The sequence below is a fragment of the Pleurodeles waltl genome, chromosome 7 (assembly GCF_031143425.1).
Source record: "Pleurodeles waltl isolate 20211129_DDA chromosome 7, aPleWal1.hap1.20221129, whole genome shotgun sequence".
In the NCBI taxonomy this organism is placed as follows: domain Eukaryota; kingdom Metazoa; phylum Chordata; class Amphibia; order Caudata; family Salamandridae; genus Pleurodeles; species Pleurodeles waltl.
The window spans coordinates 1,163,512,530-1,163,533,438 of record NC_090446.1 but is presented as its reverse complement, the minus strand read 5'-3'; the positions used below and the strand labels follow the sequence as shown (position 1 = coordinate 1,163,533,438).

At 44.7% G+C, this 20,909-nt stretch overlaps 1 protein-coding gene across 3 annotated transcripts in view; it reads left to right on the top strand.

Annotated features, from left to right (window-relative positions):
- Positions 1-20,909, top strand: part of SEPTIN9 (septin 9) — a 629,083-nt gene that overhangs the window by 331,114 nt on the left and 277,060 nt on the right. For all 3 annotated transcript variants that reach the window (XM_069200262.1, XM_069200264.1, XM_069200263.1), the window contains one exon: positions 7,543-8,190. In XM_069200262.1, the coding sequence (XP_069056363.1) occupies positions 7,543-8,190 (648 nt within the window). The remainder of the gene's footprint in view (positions 1-7,542; positions 8,191-20,909) is intronic.

The window sequence follows — 20,909 nt, the reverse complement described above, 5'->3', positions numbered from 1 at the left end:
AGTGCTGCGGCAGAGCTCCGTAGATATGCTCCTACATGCTCTCCTCTCAACCCATTTTAGGAGTCAGTAAAGCATTTTTGACCCATAAAACAGGTTAAGTACACAGGGAAAAACTTTATAATGGTAACAAACTGACAAATGTCGAGAATTGCAGGTTTTGTGACCGCTAAACATCAGGCTATCATTTAAGTGAGCTTTACTACTGATGCTAACAACTTAAACTACACAGTTGTCTCCTGTGTGTTTATGTCGTTATACGGCCGTGTGTAAGCTTTCCCACTCCGTGTTCTGCCGCTTTCAATCTCACCTTCAACAAAGAGTTTCTGAGAGCAGGGACTGGTAGCGCCGGCCCTCTAAACTCTCCTGCTGCTATCTGCATGTTTGTGGGCTGGATACAGGGAGTGAACCATGCCACGTGGAGCTGCACCGAATTGAGAAGATCGGAGCAGCTGGTTCTCATTGCATTAAAGTGCTCCGAGGACAAATACAGTGGGAGGGACCCAGGGAACATTGTGCAGCACTTCTTATTAGATGAGCACTGAGCGAGTTTTCTTGTCGGTGCACGCTGTGTACTGAACTGCGCCTATGCACTGGGGATTGTAAGCTTATACTTGTAATGCTAAAGTAAACCCATAAGTACTAGGATGAAAAGTTCAGCTGGATAACAAACAAGGATTGGCTAAGAGTGTCACACACAAGTGAAGGACCAGTTAGAGGCTGTGTAAACAATTCAAGCAGTGATAAAAACAAAACAGTGAGAATTTATTTTACTTTCTATGGAGCATGCCTTGCTAAACCCACTGTTCGAAATTGCTTTTTTTCACTATAAGCCCACAAACCTGTGTATTTTGAGACTCCATAGGCCAGTGTCGTGCATTTTTTGGAATGCAGTGTCAGTTATAATCAGATATTGTCTTCCACTTTTTCATATTTGAACTTTGAGATTTTTTTCTCCGTATTGTTGTATTCTGTATTATTCTAGATTTTGTCATGCTGTGTTGTGTTGTTACATAAAGCTTTTGCCTGTAGTACTAGTCTTTCCAAATGTATGAGGTATTATAGCGTTTGTGTAACATGTAGCGATGTGTATGACATCGTTAATAGGTGCCTAAATCCTACATAAGTGTCTATGCCTGATTCTTCTTTTCTGAATCACTTGCTGAATGATTGGTTGACTGACAACATTTATGTAGCTAGAGTTACCTAGTTGTCCCATGCCAGGTTTGGGTAGCTGTTTATCTTTGCACTGCAAGAATAATGCAAATGGCGGCTACTCTTAAAACACAAGACAAGACGATAAGTGTGTTAGACTTAACAGATTAATAACCAAAAACATTCATTGAAACTTTGGAGTCATACGGAGTAGGAATGAGTATGGTGGTTCTTACCAAACAGCTCACTTTTATTTGCTACAAGATAATAAAGCAAATTGGTATGAAAGCCCCTAAGAACATTTTCTTCTCACAAGAAGTCTGGTCACACAACAAGCAATAGGTGAACATAATTTATCATAAAATACCGTAGTTCACTGGCTTTGGAAAATATCAGGCTGAGTTCAGCTCCCATTCCTAGGACACACCACCAGTGACTGGTCTGTCGGCTTACACTGGCATGTGCAAATAATGAAGGTGGCTTAAAGGCTGAATGACAAGGACACTCCTATGTAACGGATGTATGTACGTTTTGGTATTTACATTGCGCAGACCTAGCTTGGGTGCACCATCGTGCTGTACTTTGTGTGAGGTGTTGCGAGATGACCAAGATCAGGTTCTTCAAGGAGGACTTACACTTGTGAGGGCCTTGCCCAGCCAATGGGCTTTTGGGGCATGTGTGGTGAGAAGTGTGAGATAATGTATGGTTCAAAACTCAGCTCAGGTCTTTTTCTGCAATCAGGGAGTAGCATGCCACAGCCTTAAGTCCAGTTGGCTTGTGTAAATTTGCAGTATTTAGTATATATAGTCATTCACCAAAGGCTTTTGATGATAGGCAGGCTACTCTATGTAACCTTATCTTGGGAATATCCATGTTTCAATTTACCAAAGCAATTTTTGATTGTCCTCCATTCATAAAGTCTAAAAAAGGCTGCTCCACATTATTACTGCATGAACCAAAAGCCATGACCAGGGCCACAGGAATTATGTGCTTTTGCGGTGCTTTCTGCATACTTATGGATTTATGCAGTTGCCACATAATCCAGCATCTGCTGTACAATTGCCATATTTCAACAAAAGTGTTGTTTCTAACTTAAATAGATGAAAAGTTTTTTTTTTGTTCAGGAACCTGCAAAATCAGCTGCCACGCGGTAGCAAGCCCTTTCCAAAGAATAGCTGGCCAACCGCTGTAATTGCTACATCCCGATGTTACACTGGTACTAATGAGGGGAAATCTTTGGCTAGACACTTAAATAGTTTGGTCCTCGAGTGCTGTATAATTGCAGTGGGCTTGTGCATGTCCACTTAGGCTCACTTCTGAAAGGAAGACTCTCTAACAGATCTTCCTGCACTGGGAGCCCATGAAGGTTGTTAAAGACAGGAAACTAAATTTCACACTCGCCTGCATCGGTCACTCGATGAGCAACACCATTTGCTGCCTTTGTAATCTTCTGATCAAATTTCATAGACCAAAGTTCAAGGTGTTAAAAAGGGCCATTGGAGAAGAGGTCTACGATGAAGTCATCATAGTCGGTGTGACTCAGGAAGGAAAAATTATATTTTTCAAACCAGCGTGAGCCGGAAAGACATGAGGCCTAACGCGCGGCACACTTTGTATTTAAAAAGAGATTGCTACTGACTATGCGAATGCAAAGTCTGAATTCAGAGCGCACAAAAGTGTACTGCGATTCTTAATTGACAATACAAGTTGCAATGATCTATGCCTTGCAAACCCTTATGATTTATAAGGGAAAGGGGACAGGCGAGGGGCAGCCCACTTATTAAAATGTGCGAGGGAATGAACACAGTTTTCAGAGTCGTAACGGATAGAATGATTAGCACCTGCACATTGTAAAGGTTAAACATTTGACAGCTTACACGTTGCAGAATTGTCTCAAAATTCACAATCAGCTACTGTTTTTCGCATTGCAATCCCTCACCCTACAAACAGCAAGGGCGACACTGCAGGCACCATGTGAGTGCGACCGCTAGGATGGAGGTCTGCTGTCACGTGCAACAAACAACAAGGTGATGAAAGGACTGCATGACTTCATCTCACCCACTGCACATACCCATGAGTAATGCCTCCCACCTCATACGAATTGTACCCGGCCCCTGATGCAAACTTTCACAGCTCCGTCCCGTACTGAAGAAATCATTAGCATTTCTTAAGGTCCAGGAGAACCCAAAGGTCCTGGACAACTACTGACTCATTTCCAGGTTAACCTATTAAAGCATTACCGTGGAAAGGGAGGCCCCGAGTCAGCTCCAGCAGTATGGAGGACTGAATACGCGAAGCACAACATCCAATATGGGTTAAAGCCATTAAAGGACATTAGAGAGGAGCTCATGGAAATAAGAAAATCATCCTTCGTTCTCCTCGACCTACAGCAGTGTACAATATTATGGAGTATGTCATAATGCTGAAAAGGGTGCAGAAAGGGGTTGAAAAGACTGATTTCCTTTTGAACGGTTCCATTTCTTCATTTTAGCCCATCACCAACAAGTTCGAACAGGTTGAATGGAATCCTGGGCATGCAAGATGCCATATGGACTCCCATAGTTATCACTGCAGTACTGCATGTTCCTCATCATATATGTGTACCCTTTGGCACAGCTTCTTCATCAGTACCATGTGAAGCTCCGCATGTACGCGGACAACATTCAGATCCATTTCCAGCTGAGACAGGCCCTCGAACCAGGCCATCTGCACGTGCTCTGATCATATATTCCACTGAGTGAACGTGGTCTTGTGCTTCAGTGGAACCAAGAGCTTGGTGCTGTGCAGACAATATTCCAACTCTGCAGCATTCAAGTGGCTGCTTAACACACCATGCAAAATGCGAAGAATCTGGAAGTTCTGGTTGAGGGAACCCAGCAGCTTTCATCAAGTCAGTGCTGTGACTAAACAAATGAAAATGCAGATTATCCTCAGCCCCGGGATTCATGATCATTCACTTCACCTAATCAGAGCCTTACCTTTGTAATGTCATTGACCTGTTAAAAACCAGCACTAAAAGCGCTCCACTCAGTGCTTAGTTTGTAAAAGACAGAGCTCTGGTGCCTGAAGCTCTGGTCAGAAGCCTGCGGCCGGTGCAATTATACACACTGAATGCCAAGGCTGCTAGTCTTAAACCACCTCATGACTCTTTAATCCACTGCCAGGTACACCCTGCCCCTTCTCTCTTGCAGTTGTCTGTTTTCTCTCCTTTGTGATGTTTTTTTCCCAAATTTCTTTTTATCCGTCTTCGCAATTTGTGTGTTTTTCCCTCTCTTGCTCTCAGGAAGTATTTGATGCTTAAAAAAAAGCGACGACCCCCAAAAATAAGTGCTGGTGGCTCCCACCACCAACCACCAGCTCAAATTAAGCACTGGCTCCACTGACTCCTGGTAAGTTCCAGGATCAAGCTTAAAACCCTAAGTACCATCAGAAGGGGGCAATTGAAGTGTGCTGGACCGAAGCATTGCCACTTCCAGTGTGCCTCTAACTGCCTCCTTAGTATAGACTCCGACTTAACTACAGCACCCTGAAGCGATGGAAGGGCGGTGTGCATGAGCTGTGCTTATGACAAAATAGTAAACGTACACACCTGAAAATTCTGAGCAGTGTACTTTAGTGCATTTGAAAAGCTGTCTTAAGACGTTATAAATGTGGTAATTCTGAATTATTCCTCATTTATGATTGGAAAAACCTAAGCCTATGGATAATACATCACTGATTTGTAGTGATATTACAGCATCAGGAGCTTGTCAAGCCATTACCGTGAAAGCCATGAAGACTATTCAACATCGTGAGCATCCCTGACAGACAATGATGCTGTGGTGGTCCAGAGAAAAGCAAACATGGTGGTGAGCTTGGTGAATACCATGGGATGTAACCAGTACTGTAGGCATCAAGAGTAAATATAAGTATTGTAAAACACCTGTGAACTGGCAAAAGCATAAGTAAAAGTAAAACTGCAACATTTTTAGGAGGCTTACTGGCAGCAGAGTACTTTTGTCATTATTTAGTTTTTCTTTGTTGTGCCACATGTTGGGTGATTAGAGTTACTGATAAATATTCTGCTTGCAATGTTGTACTTGGGTCCTCCTTTTTCACGTGCCTTTGGTAAGCTTAAGTGAGTAATAGTTCTTAGTCTGGGTACGACAGGAGTAGAGCTCTGTACCAAAGAAAGAAGGTACTTTTAAGAGCACTGCTTTGAGTGAGTCTGAATATGTTTAAGAGTGTTACTCGAAGAGAGCTTGGTTAGTAAGTCAAGCACTCAATGAGTGATGTACAAACCACAACCCTCAGCAGCTCGTGGTCTTATCAAGAGCAAAGGTCTGAATTATTCTGGGTTTTAACACTGGCCTCTGAGTGTGTCTGGACTTTAAAAACAGAGCTCAGAGTTACACTGGTATTACTAAGAACAAAACCTTGAGTGACCTTTTGTGTTGAGAACGGAGACATGTCTGCCTCTGGTTATTATCAAGACTGAAGTCATTGCAGAATGCATTGTAGCTTTCTGTGTCTAACCACTTCCAAGCAGTCCACATTGATGAAACAAACTTCACCATCGAAAAAAGACTCTTGAAAATACTTATAAAGTATGCCAGTGTTTACTTTAACTCCAAATGATCTGTCATAACTGCATTACTGGTTAGGATTTATGCTGTAAATCGCGCTTTAAAACTGTGTTTATTAAAGCAGCTGAGTATGGTGGGGGACTTTATTCTACCACACAATACTAAGATGCTATATATTTTGTCCCATAAATCTGTGGGCCTGTTTCTGAGGAGCACCCTCAATGGCACTGCAATGTAGGGAGAATTACTCCTCATCAGAAATTTGAGCTAGGCCCCTAAACTGCTTATGAGAAAACAGTAACATTGTCAACTGGCCCCTTCCCATGGGGTGAATTCCAGCCAGTCCAGTTTCCCACCAACAGCACCACGGATGCTGGTATGCGTGAACTTGCAGGTCCATACTTACAATGGGAAGAGTGTAACTATACACCCGAGTGTGCTTAGTTCTGTTGGCTAAATAATGGTTTGGTTGAATAGGTGTCATAATGGCATAAAGCAAGCCAACAGTGTTGGTGGATAGAAGAGGGCCAGTGGAGGATGAACAAAGAGACCCTGAGGGAGAGATATTTACGAGTAAAGAGACCATTCTCTACCAAGGCATGGAACTGAAGGCCCACCCAATAGTTAGCCAAAAGAAACACACTCCCTGTCAAGTTTTCTTTTTTCTTGGACTGTCCTTTTGCTTAATAATGCAGTTTTGCTGTCAGCTTGTCTCATGTCATATTGGTGGCTTTTGGCCAATCCAGTTTTATTTTTTTATTTTTTGGGTGTTCCACTTTCATCATTCTGAGTATGGTCATTCAAGACCCACTGTGCTTCACTTGATTAGTTGAAAGACGGGACATGCTAAGGCCACCCTGTTGATTTGGAGCCAGGTGATGGCTATACATTATCGATAGCCAAAAAATGATATTTTGTCTTAGGCGGACAGTGAAGCTGGAATTAATTTTAGGTCACGTGTAGTGGCATCAGTCTACCTACATTGTAGTGGTTGGTAAACTGGGTTAGAGGTCTCACAATCTCTGATAATAGGGCACAAGTTATTCAGTAAATTCTGGCGTTCCAGTTCCCTTCACTGTGTCATTAAGTACTTTTTAGAACTACGTTTAAATGTGGAAAAATGCAAAATGCAACTAAGCCCCCAACTCCTCTTCCTCCCACTACCCCCTACCCTCCTTGGCTGTTAAATGCACTTGTTTAAGCAGAGTAAAGCTTCACTTGATGTTTTTGCTTTTTTGAAAATGTAAAAAGAATGTTTGCAAGGTAAGTGAAATCGGCAGGAGAGGCACTTTAAATCTTACCATGTTGACTTCACCCTCTCGTTCCTGCAAGTGGGAGTATAGGGTGCTCAGGTAAACCACGGTTTAATCACCACAGGGTTTGCAGGATTTGCTGTCTCCGCATTCACTTTCACTTCCAACATCTTAATCGTAGAAGAATTGAGATTTCAATGAAAGGACTCAACTATTGAAGTACTGAATAGAGTGGCTTTCTTCCACAAAATAATGTGATCTTCAATCAAACAGTGCCACAATAACATCAGTTCTGACATTGATTTAGGTGGGCTTGGTTGAATACATTAGAGAGAGAGAGATCAGGTGTGAGACTGTAAGGCCAATGAGTAGGAGGTAGTATATATCTAGGAAGGTGTTGTGTCGAAGTTATGAAGTCTGCATGGCTTGTACTAGGTGTTAAATGTTAGGAGGCTGGAGATGGTGCGATCACTCTCTTTTATGTTCGTAATGTTTATAGATTAACATCTTCTTAATAAAAAAAAAGCCAAAAGTGACAATGGACCTTAACATATCACTCTTTCATCTTTCAGCGTTGAAAAGGTCTTTCGAGGTTGAAGAGGTAGACCAATCACCAAACTCTACAGGTCCACCCAGACGGACTCCCAATCCACTTCTCAGGACTACCGTGTCTACACAGAAGTTCCAGGAGATCGGGGCAAGAAATTCAGAAGCCAGACATGTGGATATATCTGGCCAGAAGTCTCCCAAGACATCGCTAAGGCGCGTTGAGCTCAGTGGCCCAAAGGCCCCAGAGCCAATGTCCCGACGGACCGAGATCTCCATCGACATCTCTTCAAAGCAGGTGGAAAACTCCAGCTCTGGCCTCTCCAGGTTCGGCCTCAAAAGGAGCGAGGCGACAGGGCATAAACCACCAGAGCCCATCCCCAGGAGGACTGAGGTGACTCTTGGGAAACCCCAGGATCTGCCACTCCGGAGAGTGGACTCCCCAGGCTCCAAAATACCGGAGGTGCCTCAACGTAAAGCCGAGACTCCGGTAGCCCCTTCAGCTGAAATCCTTCCCAAGAGGGTGGAAATACAGGTGGCAAAGACCTATGAGGCTCCTGCTACACCCGTCAGACAGCTGGAAAACTCTCTGCACTCTCCAACCAATCAACAGCTTCATGTGGACATCAAACCCCAACCCATCGTGGCAGACATCTTGGCAATCAGTCCTGACGGTGAGTCTAGCGCTGGCCAGTCCACGCTAACGTTTATTAACATTAGAGACTCGGACCGTATAGTGAATCCTACAGAGAGGGGAAGGGTTGTCTCAGAGAGAAGCAGTCTAATTGCAAAGACCACGAGAGATGATGCTTCAGGGAGAAGCAGAGAGAAGAGCAGAGCAGACGGTGGTAGAGAAGCAGTTGGTGATTTGCAAATGATGGCAGAAACAGAGAGTTGTTTGGCTCTTAGTGGTCTCCAGATATATTTAATTGCAGCGCTGTCTACATTTGTCTATTGTTACTGGTAGAAAGTATTGTGTGTGGTTTGCTTTCGGTAGATTTATTGGCTATAGTTTTTTTTCTTTTTGCCTCGGCGGGGGCTCATGCTTTTAAGATGATGTAAGCGATGGGAAGCTCACTTATGTCTCTTGCAGGTTCATGTCTGGTATTGCATTTTGGACGATGTAGGTTATATTCACTGGACTGCCATTTACGAAAATGATTGTCTTCTGTTTTATACATTGGGCAAAGCAAACCACAAATGTAACATAAAATGATAGACTCCTTGTTAAATCTGGTATGCCGCCACTGATATTTCTGCCACATGTGGTTTAAGTCCTGCAGCATCAGCAATGTAGACCCAATAAGGCCACCCCATGGAATTACAAAGGTCTTCAGCCGATAAAGGAACAAGGCTGCACCACAGGGGAAGGCAGGGTGACCACCTTCCTCCAGGTGATTACAGACTTAATATCCAGAGCTGGACTTACTGTTATATCCTAATGATTTCTGGGTGTTGTAGTCTTGTTTTGCTTCAGTTGCACTAACTGAACTAACACAGCGAAAATCAATGCTTTTAGGAGAAAGACTCAAAGCTACAATGTCCGTAATGACCTACGATGAAGTGGGCAATCTAGGGCCTAAGAAGTGCGTAGTGTGACCCTGAAGCTACAAAACTTTTACATTTTAATCATGTTGAAAGTAGGGGCGCGTGAAAGGTACAGGATCGTACAGTTTTGTAAAGCAAGTAAACTCCGCCTATTGTAACTTCCATAGCTTTTGCTTCTCAACAACAGATCCTCTAAAAAATGTGGTCTCTGGTAACTTTTCAAAAATGTTTATTTTTATTATTTTGCAAATGGGTTCTGCTTAACGTTGTATCTTACAGGAAGTGCTTCATGCAAAACGATTTAATGCTGACTTTTCCTATGTTTGTAATGCACAATCTTTGCAAAGTTAACGGGGTGTGAGACCAGCTGGGAAAAAAACACTTAATGAAGTTTAAAAGGAATATCCTCACAACTTCAACACTTTCAATGAAAAGATGTGGCAAGCTCATTTCATTTATTTCTTTAAAAAATTGTCAAAAACAATAGTGCTTCAGAATGTTTTTTTCTTTTCAAGCCACGGACCTCTAGGGCCCTCGTTTCCAGTGGGCCTGTTATTCAGTGCAGTAATTCCGCATACGATCTATATTGATATCTCAGGGTGTGGTATTTACAGTATTACCTCTCAGTTCCGAGTTCCGCACCTTACTTACCCTCATTTTGGGCTGTGAAACTCAGAATTTTCGGTTTTTCTCACACAAATTCTGGCAGGTTTAGTAATTTCACACTACCTCTGCATCTGATGCCAGCCCAAACACCCATTCGTGCCAAGATTGGGATTACCGGCCGAGTCAGTTTGAGATCATAAACGTAGTTAACAGGCTGTTCCTGCTGTTGAACTTTATAGCTCAGATTTCACTTCAAATACGTGCAATTTTGTTTTCAAATGTTGCAAGGAAATGTGTCCTTGTTCTGCTACAAATATTCACCCAATGTTGTTCGCCGTCGAATATGTCTGGAGTGTTTATTTAATGTTTGGTGACCAATTGGCTGCCCAGCTGACGTCCGGCTGTAAGAGTGAGCAGTGCTACTGTATTTCACTCCTTCTTGCGTTTCTTGATATTTTGTTAGCTGATATCTCTGGTTTAGAAGATTCTCGGAGTCTGAAATGTCAGATTTCCGGTGAGTTTCTAACCAAGCTTTGGGAAAGCCTGTTAGCCGGTGTTGAATTACCCCCACCTACATACAGCTGTTTTAAAACTGAACAGACTGTTCGCTATAGTGCATTCAACGGCTGTCAACATAATCTACACCAATCCTAAATCTTTAAAACCATAACTACCAGACCCAAGTGTGGAATGAGGAAGTCCAGAAGGCTAGGAACAAAATCTTGAGAAAAAAATAGAAGTATACCCAACGAGAAAACAGAGTGGCTGTGGCTTGGCTCATTACCATCTAGGACGCAGTGAGCCCTAGGATGTTCATATAGGGTTAAATTCTGGCACTTAGCCTGTTTCTAACTCAGACAAAGGAGATTAAGTGAGCTGCCCAGGATCACACGCTGAGATGAATGTGGAAATCTGAGATCAGCTCACTGGTCTCTAGGCTCCCCAGCTGAAAGCTGAATTTCTAGGCCACTTATCCTTTATAGAAGGTCCTTATAAGAAAGGGCCAGTAACCACTTTTTTAGAATTTAGCAACAAAAATAGGCAGTTAGGACACATGCATTTGTAAAAGAGCGGGAGCAGAACTTTGAATTAGCAGCGCAGAATTGTATCTTCACTCTCTAACGAAACAAACACAAACTGAATGTTTCTAGGGCGTCTGGGGTCCCAAATATGGGCAATGATTTGATGTTTTCTTTATTTTGAGTGTGCTGAAAAATGAGAAATAGTTCTGGAACTTTTGAGATGACGCAATGCAACAGTACATGCCTTTTTGATAAGCCTCGTGTTTGAAAATTAGTTATTGTTCCGCCACTCACCTGGTTGCCAAGATGAACTCTGTTGTGCAATCGCTACACTAGAGGATTGAAGAAAGGAGACTTGAGGGCAAATTAAGCTTGTGCAAAATTTAAACCAAGAATTCCATGCCAGAAATGATAATTAATGCCACGACTACGAGGTTTCAAGCATAGCCAGGAGAGGACTGTGGGAAGAGGAAAGAGATCCAGGAAGTGACGTGTTCTGCTGACAGGGTGAGAAGATAACCACAGACAGGCGAAGCTCTGCAGTATGGGTGAGTGAGCACAGACTCGGTGAAGCCCTGGCCATCATGATGGGAATGGGTCAGGAAAATGTGAGTTTGGCAGCCTGAGCAGCAGGGGAGTGTGCAATTGTGTGGTCATGAATGGCAGCAAACAAGGGGGCAAAGCACAAATTGTACCAGGCTTTGAAGTCACCAGTTGAGAAACCAGGCACTGCAGCCAGGGTGCAAGAGAAAGGCCCTTGCTCTGCATTATGTGTGACAAAGCAGAAAGCTATGCCGTTTAGCAAGCACAATGAGTTGTGGTGCTCCAGAGAGACCAGAAAAGCAGGAGAAAATGGGACAATATGGATGCTGCAGTCACAGTCAGTGAGGAGAGACCTGCAGAGGCCTGACTCTGAAGGCAGACTCACGGCGCTGATGCTAAATCAGGCCTGGCTCTGCAGCCGGAGACAGAGAGGAGAGACCCACAGAGGCCTGGCAAGGAAATAGACTCACGGCGCTGATGCTAAGTCAGGCCTGGCTCTGCAGTCACAGTCAGTGAGGAGAGACCTGCAGAGGCCTGACTCTGAAGGCAGACTCACGGCGCTGATGCTAAATCAGTCCTGGCTCTGCAGCCGGAGGCAGTGAGGGGAGACCCACAGAGGCCTGACTCTGAAGCAAGACTCACGGCGCTGATGCTAAATCAGGCCTGGCTCTGCAGCCGGAGGCAGTGAGGAGAGACCCACAGAGGCCTGACTCTGAAGCAAGACTCACGGCGCTGATGCTAAGTCAGTGCTGCCTCTGCAGCCGGAGGCAGTGAGGGGAGACCCAGAGAGGCCTGGCAAGGAAACTAGACTCATGGCTCTGATGCTAAGTCAGGACTGGCTCTGCAGCCGGAGGCAGTGAGGAGAGACCCACAGAGGCCTGACTCTGAAGCAAGACTCACGGCGCTGATGCTAAGTCAGTGCTGGCTCTGCAGCCGGAGGCAGTGAGGGGAGACCCACAGAGGCCTGGCAAGGAAACTAGACTCATGGCTCTGATGCTAAGTCAGGCCTGGTTCTGCAGCCGGAGGCAGTGAGGGGAGACCCACAGAAGCCTGACTCTGAAGCAAGACTCACGGCGCTGATGCTAAGTCAGGCCTGGCTCTGCAGCCGGAGGCAGAGAGGAGAGACCCACAGAGGCCTGACTCTGAAGCCAGAGTCAGCAGTGATGCTAAGTCAGGCCTGGCTCTGCAGCCAGAGGCAGTAAGGAGAGACCCACAGAGGCCAGACTCTGAAGCCAGACTCACGGCGCTGATGCTAAGTCAGACCTGGCTCTGTAGCCAGAGGCAGTGAGGAAAGGCTAGCAGAGGCCTGACTCTGAAGCCAGAGTCAGTGCTGATACTAAGTCAGGCCTGGCTCTGCAGCCACATGCAGTCAGGAGAGACCCGCAGAGCGCTGATGCTAAGTCAGGCCTGAGTCAGTAAGGAGAGACACGCAGAGGCCAGACTCTGAAGCCAGACTCACAGCGCTGATTCTAAATCAGGCCTGGCTCTGCAGCCAGAGGCAGTGCTGATGCTAAGTCAGGCCTGGCTCTGCAGCCGCAGGCAGTGAGGAAAGACTAGCAGAGGCCTGACTCTGAAGCCAAACTCACGGCGCTGATTCTAAGTCAGTCCTGGCTCTGCAGCCAGAGTCGGTGAGGAGAGACCCGTAGAGGCTAGACTCTGAAGTCAGACTCACGGCGCTGATGCAGTCAGGCTGGCTCTGCAGTCACAGTCAGTGAGAACAGACTCGCAGAGGCCAGACTCTGAAGCCAGAGTCGGCGCTGATGCTAAGTCAGGCCTGGCCGTGAGGAGAGACCCGCAGAGGCCAGACTGAAGCTAAAGTCACAGATACTATGTGAGGCCTAGCTCTGCAGCCAGAGGAAGTGAGGAGAGACCCGCAGAGGCCAGACTGAAGCTAAAGTCACAGATACTATGTGAGGTCTAGCTCTGTACCGAATCACAGGGAAGCATTCTCAGAGAGGCCGGACTCGAGCGTGAGTGACAGGGAGAGCTCCAGAAAGGACACATTCTGTAGTCTCCTTAGCAGAGACACAAAGGCCGGATTCATGAAATGGAACTGTCCAGTACACTTGCAGGATAGTTGAGCACAGTAGTTGGGTATTCTCGGGCACGGTGGTACAGTAGTTTGTCAGAGATGTGGGAGACACTAATAACCTGATATAATTAACACTAATAACCTGATATAATTGCTGTAATGCGGTTTTAATGACAGGTGGTGAGATGTCTGATCTAGAAGCTTTAATATTGTGGCAGAGTTATCAGATGTGTTGGCACAGGGATAGGATATTCTGGATCAATGAAGGAAATATTTTCACCCCTGAAAGAGATAGCTTGTGAGGGTGATGGGTTATTCTTCCATCCATTTAATATTCCGGCAGAGCAAAAGGACACTGGGGCACAGTGAATGGTTCTGTCTTCACAGTGCGGGGATATTCTGCACAGTGGCCGAGTATTCGGAAAGTCACGGTTTCTTGATATTTCTCACTGTGACAGGATGCCCTGGTAGACAGAAAGGACGGTCTGGCAGTAATTCAGCTTTCTAGGGAACTGGCATGATATTTTAGAGCAGCAGTGGTATGCTAGACGGCGGCTTTGTGGGGCTGGTGCCCCATATGTAGGTGTCGTGGGCCTGCCCTTGTGCCCCACCACCGGTGACATCCGCAGCCAGCAAAAAACCGACACTGCCCTCTCAGCCTGGAAAGAGCGATGTTGTTGCTGTTTACGTTTCACGTTTTACTTACTCTTGCCTTCCCTAAGCGTATTTACTTTTTCCAGGATGGTGTGTTTCTGTGCCTTTTTAATGCAATATATTACTCATGTATAGTGCGAAAATAGTTTCCTCTAAATAGTATGTGAGTTCAGGATGTGGGTGGGCTTCGATTGAGCACTGTGAAGTTCATGCCAAACGCAGTGAGGACTTTTCACAGTGCCTGTCAGTGGGACATAAAGGGGTTTGGAATACATGCTCATCCAATCCTTGGCCTCTTTGCAGAGTGCACAGAACAATAGGTGTGCCACATGTAATTCACAGCTTGATTACAAACTTTACGCGCGCGCGCGTGTGTGCATTTACACATACACACATTTATGCCACAGGTGCTCATGAGCTGCATGGTCGCCTTTTGTAGGTGGTCCTCCCAGCTATAGCTATGTACCTTGTGTGATCCCCCAACCCAAAAGAAAAGGTCTAGACAGCACTGTAGCACCGCAGTGGAATGAGACATTCGGGAAGTGCGACTGCAGTGTTCAGGCGGATCCTCGTGAATTACAGCCGGGCAGGAAACCCTCCCCCGGGGTTGTCAGTGGTCGGGCTTTGGACGCCAGAGACGCATCTAAACACTTGTGTGGGATTTGTGGAAGTCAGAGTCTTTACGTCTCGATTCACTGGACAGCTGTTCGGCTGGGAAGAAGGGTGTATCAAAATCCAAAGATGCTCCGAACCCACAGAACAGCTGTCCAGAGGAAGCTTCGCACAATAGTCGCAGCTGCCACTGGGGAGCCTCACACCCCTCGACAGCCGGGCCCAGCCAGGGCCCCACAATGGAGCTTTCACATCAAGATGGGCCGGGCGTTCCTGTGCAGGACACCGCGTGCCTGAGAGAGGGGTGTCCGGGGAGAAGGGGGCCCTTCAGAGCAGCACGCGCGCGGTCCCGGACTGCTGTGTACGTGTGGTAGCAACGATCTGCGATGCATGCGGTTTGGGACTCGCCCTAATGCAGCCCTCGCTGCAGACTCTGAACAGACTCGACATAGACAAAAGCGTCGCCACGTGGCAGTTTTATGGAGCTATGCGAGACGAATGTTATAAAGTGCTAAGTAACTGTTTCCAGGCCTTGCCATGTATCCGCCAGCCGAGATGAACCACGGAAGGACAAATGACTCTGACTTCAGAGGATGCTGGGACCAACAAGCATTGGCAAAGCCAGTAGGTCTCGCCTGTGCAAGAGCTATTGGCTTTGCCAATGTGTTTTAGCCATGTTGTACACAGTGTGGCTGATGTTCAGGGTGGGTGTGGAGGTGAGTGGTGTGGAATGTCGCAGAGTGGAATGGTGAAGAGTGGAGTAGTGTTGTGGAGTGGCAGAGAGTGTAATGCATTAGAGTGGCATAGTGTGGAGTCGCATAGAGTGACATACACTGGAGTAGCTTAAGGAAGAGTGGACTAGTGTAGAGTGCTTTGGTGTAGTGTTGCAGAGTGCAGGGGCATTGAATTCAGCGGCATAAAATACAGCGTCATAGAGTGCAGTGGTGCAGAGTAGAGTGGCGCAGAGTGGAGTGGCATAGAGTGCAGTGGCATGAAGTAAAGTGGCATAGAGTGGTGCAGAGTGGAATGCCGTAGAATTGAGTGATGTAGAGGGCAGTGGCGCAGAGGAGAATCAAGTGGCATGGAGCCCAGTTGCCTAGAGTGGTGCAGAGTAGAGTTACATAGAATGGTGCACAGTACGGTGCTGTACAGTGAAGTGGCATAGAGCAGAGCAGTGCAGAGTATAGTGGCATACAGTTCAGTGGTGAAAAGTGTAGTGTTGCAGAGTAGAGTGTGAGAGTTCAGGGTAGAAGAGTGGAGTACAGTAGAGTAGAGTAGTGATGCAGAGTAAAGTGCAGTGGCATAGAGTGCAGTTGTAGAGAGTGCATTGGTGTGGAGCGCAGTGGTTAAGAGTAGAGTGGCATAGAGTGTTTTGGCAAAGAGTGGAGTAGAGTGACTAGAGTAGATTGTTTCATAGTATAGTGACGTGGTGGGGACTGGAGTGCAGCTGTGTAAAGTGGCACAGAGTGTAGTGACATATAGTAAAGTGGTGTAGAGTGCAGTGGTGCAGAGTAGATTAGAGGGGCATACAGTAGATTGGTGTGGAGTGCAGGGGCATTGAGTTGAGTGTTATAGAGTAAAGTGCTTTGGCATAGTGTGTGTTGGCACAGAGTGCAGTGTGCCCCTGAGCCCCAGCCCCCCCTCCCTCAGCACAGTGCCCTGACATGAGAGCTCCGGAGTGAGTTTGGAGAGGGGCCCCTCCAAGTACTTTGCAGGTGGGCCCCAAAAGCTTTGTTGGCCCACTGTCTGAGTGTCATAGAGTACAGCGGTGTACAGTGCAGTGATGCAGAGTAAATTGGTGTGGCCTAGACTGGAGTGGTGTCGAGTAGAGTAGTGACAAGTGCATTGGCACAGAGTAGAGTGGTACAGGTTAGAGCAGAAAGGTGTAGCGTGAAGTCGTGTAGAGTGCAGTGGCATGGAGTGGTGTAAAGAGTAGTGGTGCAGAGTAGAGTGCAGTGGCAAGGAGTGGTACGGAGTACAGTGGAGTGGCGTAGAGTGGAGTATTCATGGTGTGGTAGTGTACTGTCATTACAGACAACACATTTTCAATTTAAATAACCATTACATTTGCACAGACATACAGTTTTACTAATTATAATATATAGTGCACAGACAAAAATGTGTAGAAATTGCAACATCTAGTTTAATAATTACTTTTGATCATATTAAAGTGTTTGTTTCCAGCACACTTCAGAAATAACAAACAAGCATTTGCAATGCAATGGGTTTCGCGTTTGCTTGAGTTAGAGCTATTAGCATTGTAAATTCCTAACTGGACATTTTTTGACACTTAATTTGAAAATACTAAGTTAAACAGTTGGCATAAGCGAGCCGATTGAAAGTGCCATGGCCGTCATGAGCATCGGCACGAAGGAGAGACACAAAAAGAAGTTTGCTCACAATCAAACGTATCAGCAGTTTGTGCAATTATCCATGTAACAGGGGTAGTGTGCAAGGCGGTAGCAAAACCACCCCAAGGATGGACAAACCTAAAGCATTTACCAACGATAACAAAGGATTTTTGAATGGCAGGCCCAGGAACGAGTGAAAGTGATGGGCATGAGGTGGGTGTTGTTCAAAGCCCACAATAACAGGTCAAAGCGCATGCATGCTCGACCTAAAAAATGGGTTCAGTTGTGCGTTCTTAATTCTGGTATATTCTGAAATACTTACACAGTTCATTTAAACTTTGTGTGCTAGAAAACAACTATTTCCTACTACAAGTATCCAGCAGGATTGTCACATAAATCCTCTTACTTTGAAGTCAGAGAAAGGAAAGTAAACAAGCGTCCTTGGAAAACTGTGCCTGACATTTGACCTTGGTCTTCCAATGCACAGGAAATGTGACAAGATGAGCACAAGATTTACAGGCCTGTTTACAGAAAGGGACCACTCAAAAAGATTCTGTAAATAAGGTTTTGGCAAGGGTAGGATCAAACTCAAGCTGGACAGCCTAAAACAAATAAAGCCATCAAATGGAAAACAAGAAAATGTGAGTTTCAAACAACAAAGCCACTGGCAAGCAACAGGCAGAATTCATTTCTAGGTCGGTTCTCTGAATGTCCAGAAGATGTTTTAGCAAACCAGACAGCTGTGCTGTCTGGTAGGCTGAGACCTAAAATAAGGACTGAACTAAGGCTATTTCAGCTAGACTCAACTGTAAGAACAGACTACTGTAGGGCTATTGGGCAGCAGAGCTGGGATGGCGTATGAGTGACCTTTGAGAATTAGGGACAAACTAGGCTCTAAAGGTCCTAGGGCAAAAAAAACTTATTTAACCAATATTCAATGAAATCTAAAAATTTGAAATGGGATAAAGTACACTTACCATACAATATAACAATACTACAAGACACAGAAGAGTTTTGTAACTTTATTCAGGAACAATACAGAAGGCTATGTTCTTTTATAAGGCAATAGAACTGTGATGTGACATGCAGTATACTTTTAACTTATGGTAGAAGGTATTTAATTCCTTGTGTTACACCCTTCCCACAAATCACTTACATTTTTGGTACTTCTTTTTTGTATGAAAGAGAGTGTTTGCAGACATGAAGAATGAAAGTAGAATCTGTAGTGCAAAATTAAAAACACCAAGAAACAGATGCCAAAATGTATTGGAATCAGTTTAACATAGATGAGGTTAAAAGCTGTTGTAGCTCAGAATATGTAGAAACATGCAGTAGTTCTGTTTTCTGAAATTATCTATAGCTTGGGGAAATTATTTTCTGGTAATCACTCTACATTTAAAAAAGAAAATGAGAAGTGAGAAAAGCTAGTATTCAAGCTTTAAAGATGTTTGAACATCCTTTCACCTTCGCTGCTGGCTCTGGTAGCTATTATGAATCCACAACTAACCTGTAATAAGTTATTGCAGTAGCTATGTCATTTCACCATTACGGGTGAGAGGAGAAATGACAACTCAACTGTAATAAAAGAATTAGAGATTGGCTTTTATGCAGGGATTGTAGGCTTCCATGTATTGTACAGCGTTGACAGATTTGGGTATTAAGGAAGCTGCAACTTCAGAATCAATAGTCAAAGGCTTAAGCTTGTAAGATCTATCAAACTCTTGTCTACCCAACTTCCCTGTTGGGCTAAATTGTGTCTGCAGTATGCACTATTAGTTGCAGAGATGCAAGCATGCACAGCTTCGTTATTTACACCCTCTCACTTGTGGAGTTTGAATCTAGTGATTAGCTGTTTGTATCCTGTGTTCAAAAACCCCAACTGTGGAAAAGATGCTCATCTCAGGGTCACGGTATCCACAAACACAAAGGCACACACTGTATTGTATCGTAGTGTATTGCATTATTTAAAAACTCTTCCATGCCTGTGATAAAATTGTGAACTGTTCCTATTCGCATCAGGTTCTTGAATGCCTTTTACAGCGCGTAGTTGAAAAAAAAGCAGGTTGTCCCAAGACCCCTCTGGGATGTGCGGGGTGAGGTGCCTGGAGTTTGACGACATGCATTGAAAATGGTGAAGCACAAGCTGTGCTTAAAGATGGTCAAGTGGAGCATAAGAATAGATGCAATCACACAGATGGATACTTGCGATCTCTCGGGTACCCTGTATCATGCAGAAGAAACTGCCATTGCTGTGGGTCGGTAGGTCCACAATTAATGCGCTATGTGGATCTGCCCAGGAGTGACAGAGGCGTCACTATGAAGTAGTGAGGGATAGGTATGAGAGTCCAACCCAGAAGAACAGTCGCCCAATTCCTGGAGGCAGGTTAAACAGTCAGAGAATAATATGTGGTATCCACTCTGGTGTAACTGAAGCTCAAGGCCCAGAGGCATGATTAAGCATCCCAAGAACAGCAGATAGAATCCACCCAGAGTAACAGAGGCCCAAGCTCTGAAGGCCCAATATTGAGTATACCTACAGCGACAGAAACCCATGAGGCACAGTTAAGCAGCCAGAAAGTAGTATATGGACGTCACGTAGAATTGCGAGATAGCCACGCACTGGAGGTGCAGTTAGGAAACCTAAGAATAATATATTGAGTTTACCTAAGACTGACAAAAGCCCAACCTCTGGAGGCACAGTTAAGCAGCCAGAGAATAGTATACGAAATCAACCAAGAACATCAGAGGAGCAGTGATTATATAAATAGCCCTTTGGTATATCATATGTTTCCCAGGACAAATCCTCTATGTTGGTATACAATGCCACACATTTTGGTTTTGCCAGTACTTGTTTGAAGAAGCAATAGCATTCATATTTTGATGCTCTTTAAAAATGCAAGGAAGACTGCAGTACCATAATTCGTTGATAGAGGTCGCTCGAGTTTGCCGTGCGTTTTCTGTTATAGGCTGCAATTTCTTAAGCTGTAATTAGAGGTTTTATGGGCAAAACATAACCCTTTTTCATAAACCGACCACCTCAGGGCAGGCGTAAGATTTATGCACTGCAGAGGTGGGGGCAGGCTAGGCATGGTAACCTATGAATGGTAGATACAGGAAGGTTTAGAAAGCTCCTGGAAATAAAAACCAAGGTTTGGGAAATTAGCTGTGGTTACATTGGGAGGCATACAAAGGACGTAGACAGATAAAGCATTAAAGTCAATAAGAAAAGTTGTAAATAAAACATTTAATTGTATAAAACGATAATCAGGAACACTGATCTCTTGATGTGTTAATTTTCTTTTCTGTTAAAACTTTTCCAATTAGTCAGGAAAACACTTCCTATATCTTTTCTTGTTAACCTACGTTATTGGTGTAGTTGTACGGACTGTGGGGTGAAACTGCACAAAGCTAATACAGAAAAAAGAAAAGAGAAAAACAAAATGTAATTTTACTTAAAACAAGAAAATACAAAGCCACTAGTTCTGACTTGTAACAGAATCTCCCTGGGTTCTTCCATTCATGCAGTCACTCATCCGTCCCCCCATGCACTCAGTCGCTTACCATGCATACACTCAGTCACTCATGCTTGCACATAGGCACCTATTCATTCACCCACTGACTCATTCTTGTAATCACCCACTCGACCCAACTGTATACATGCCAACACTTTAGACGAGGAAAGAGGGAGATAAAAAAAAAAAAATCCAGAGAATGTATTTCTACCATTGAATTAAATTTCAGCAGAAATTATTTTAAGTGGGATACTGTCAAAATAAACCCATTTTTGGCTTGAAAAATCTGGAGTCTTCTGCCTGATTTGGGTCGGTTGGCATATATACAACTGTAATACCATAGACACAAAAACTCATCCATCAACAAGGAGGCACTAGTCTGAGGGTGTGACTGCTATTCTCTGAGCAGTGTTCATGTACTGTTAATAGCATGTGAGTGCTAATCTCTGTGACAAGTGTGTTAGTGCTGTTGGGAGTGCGTGACTACTACCATGTGAAGTGTGTGAGTATATC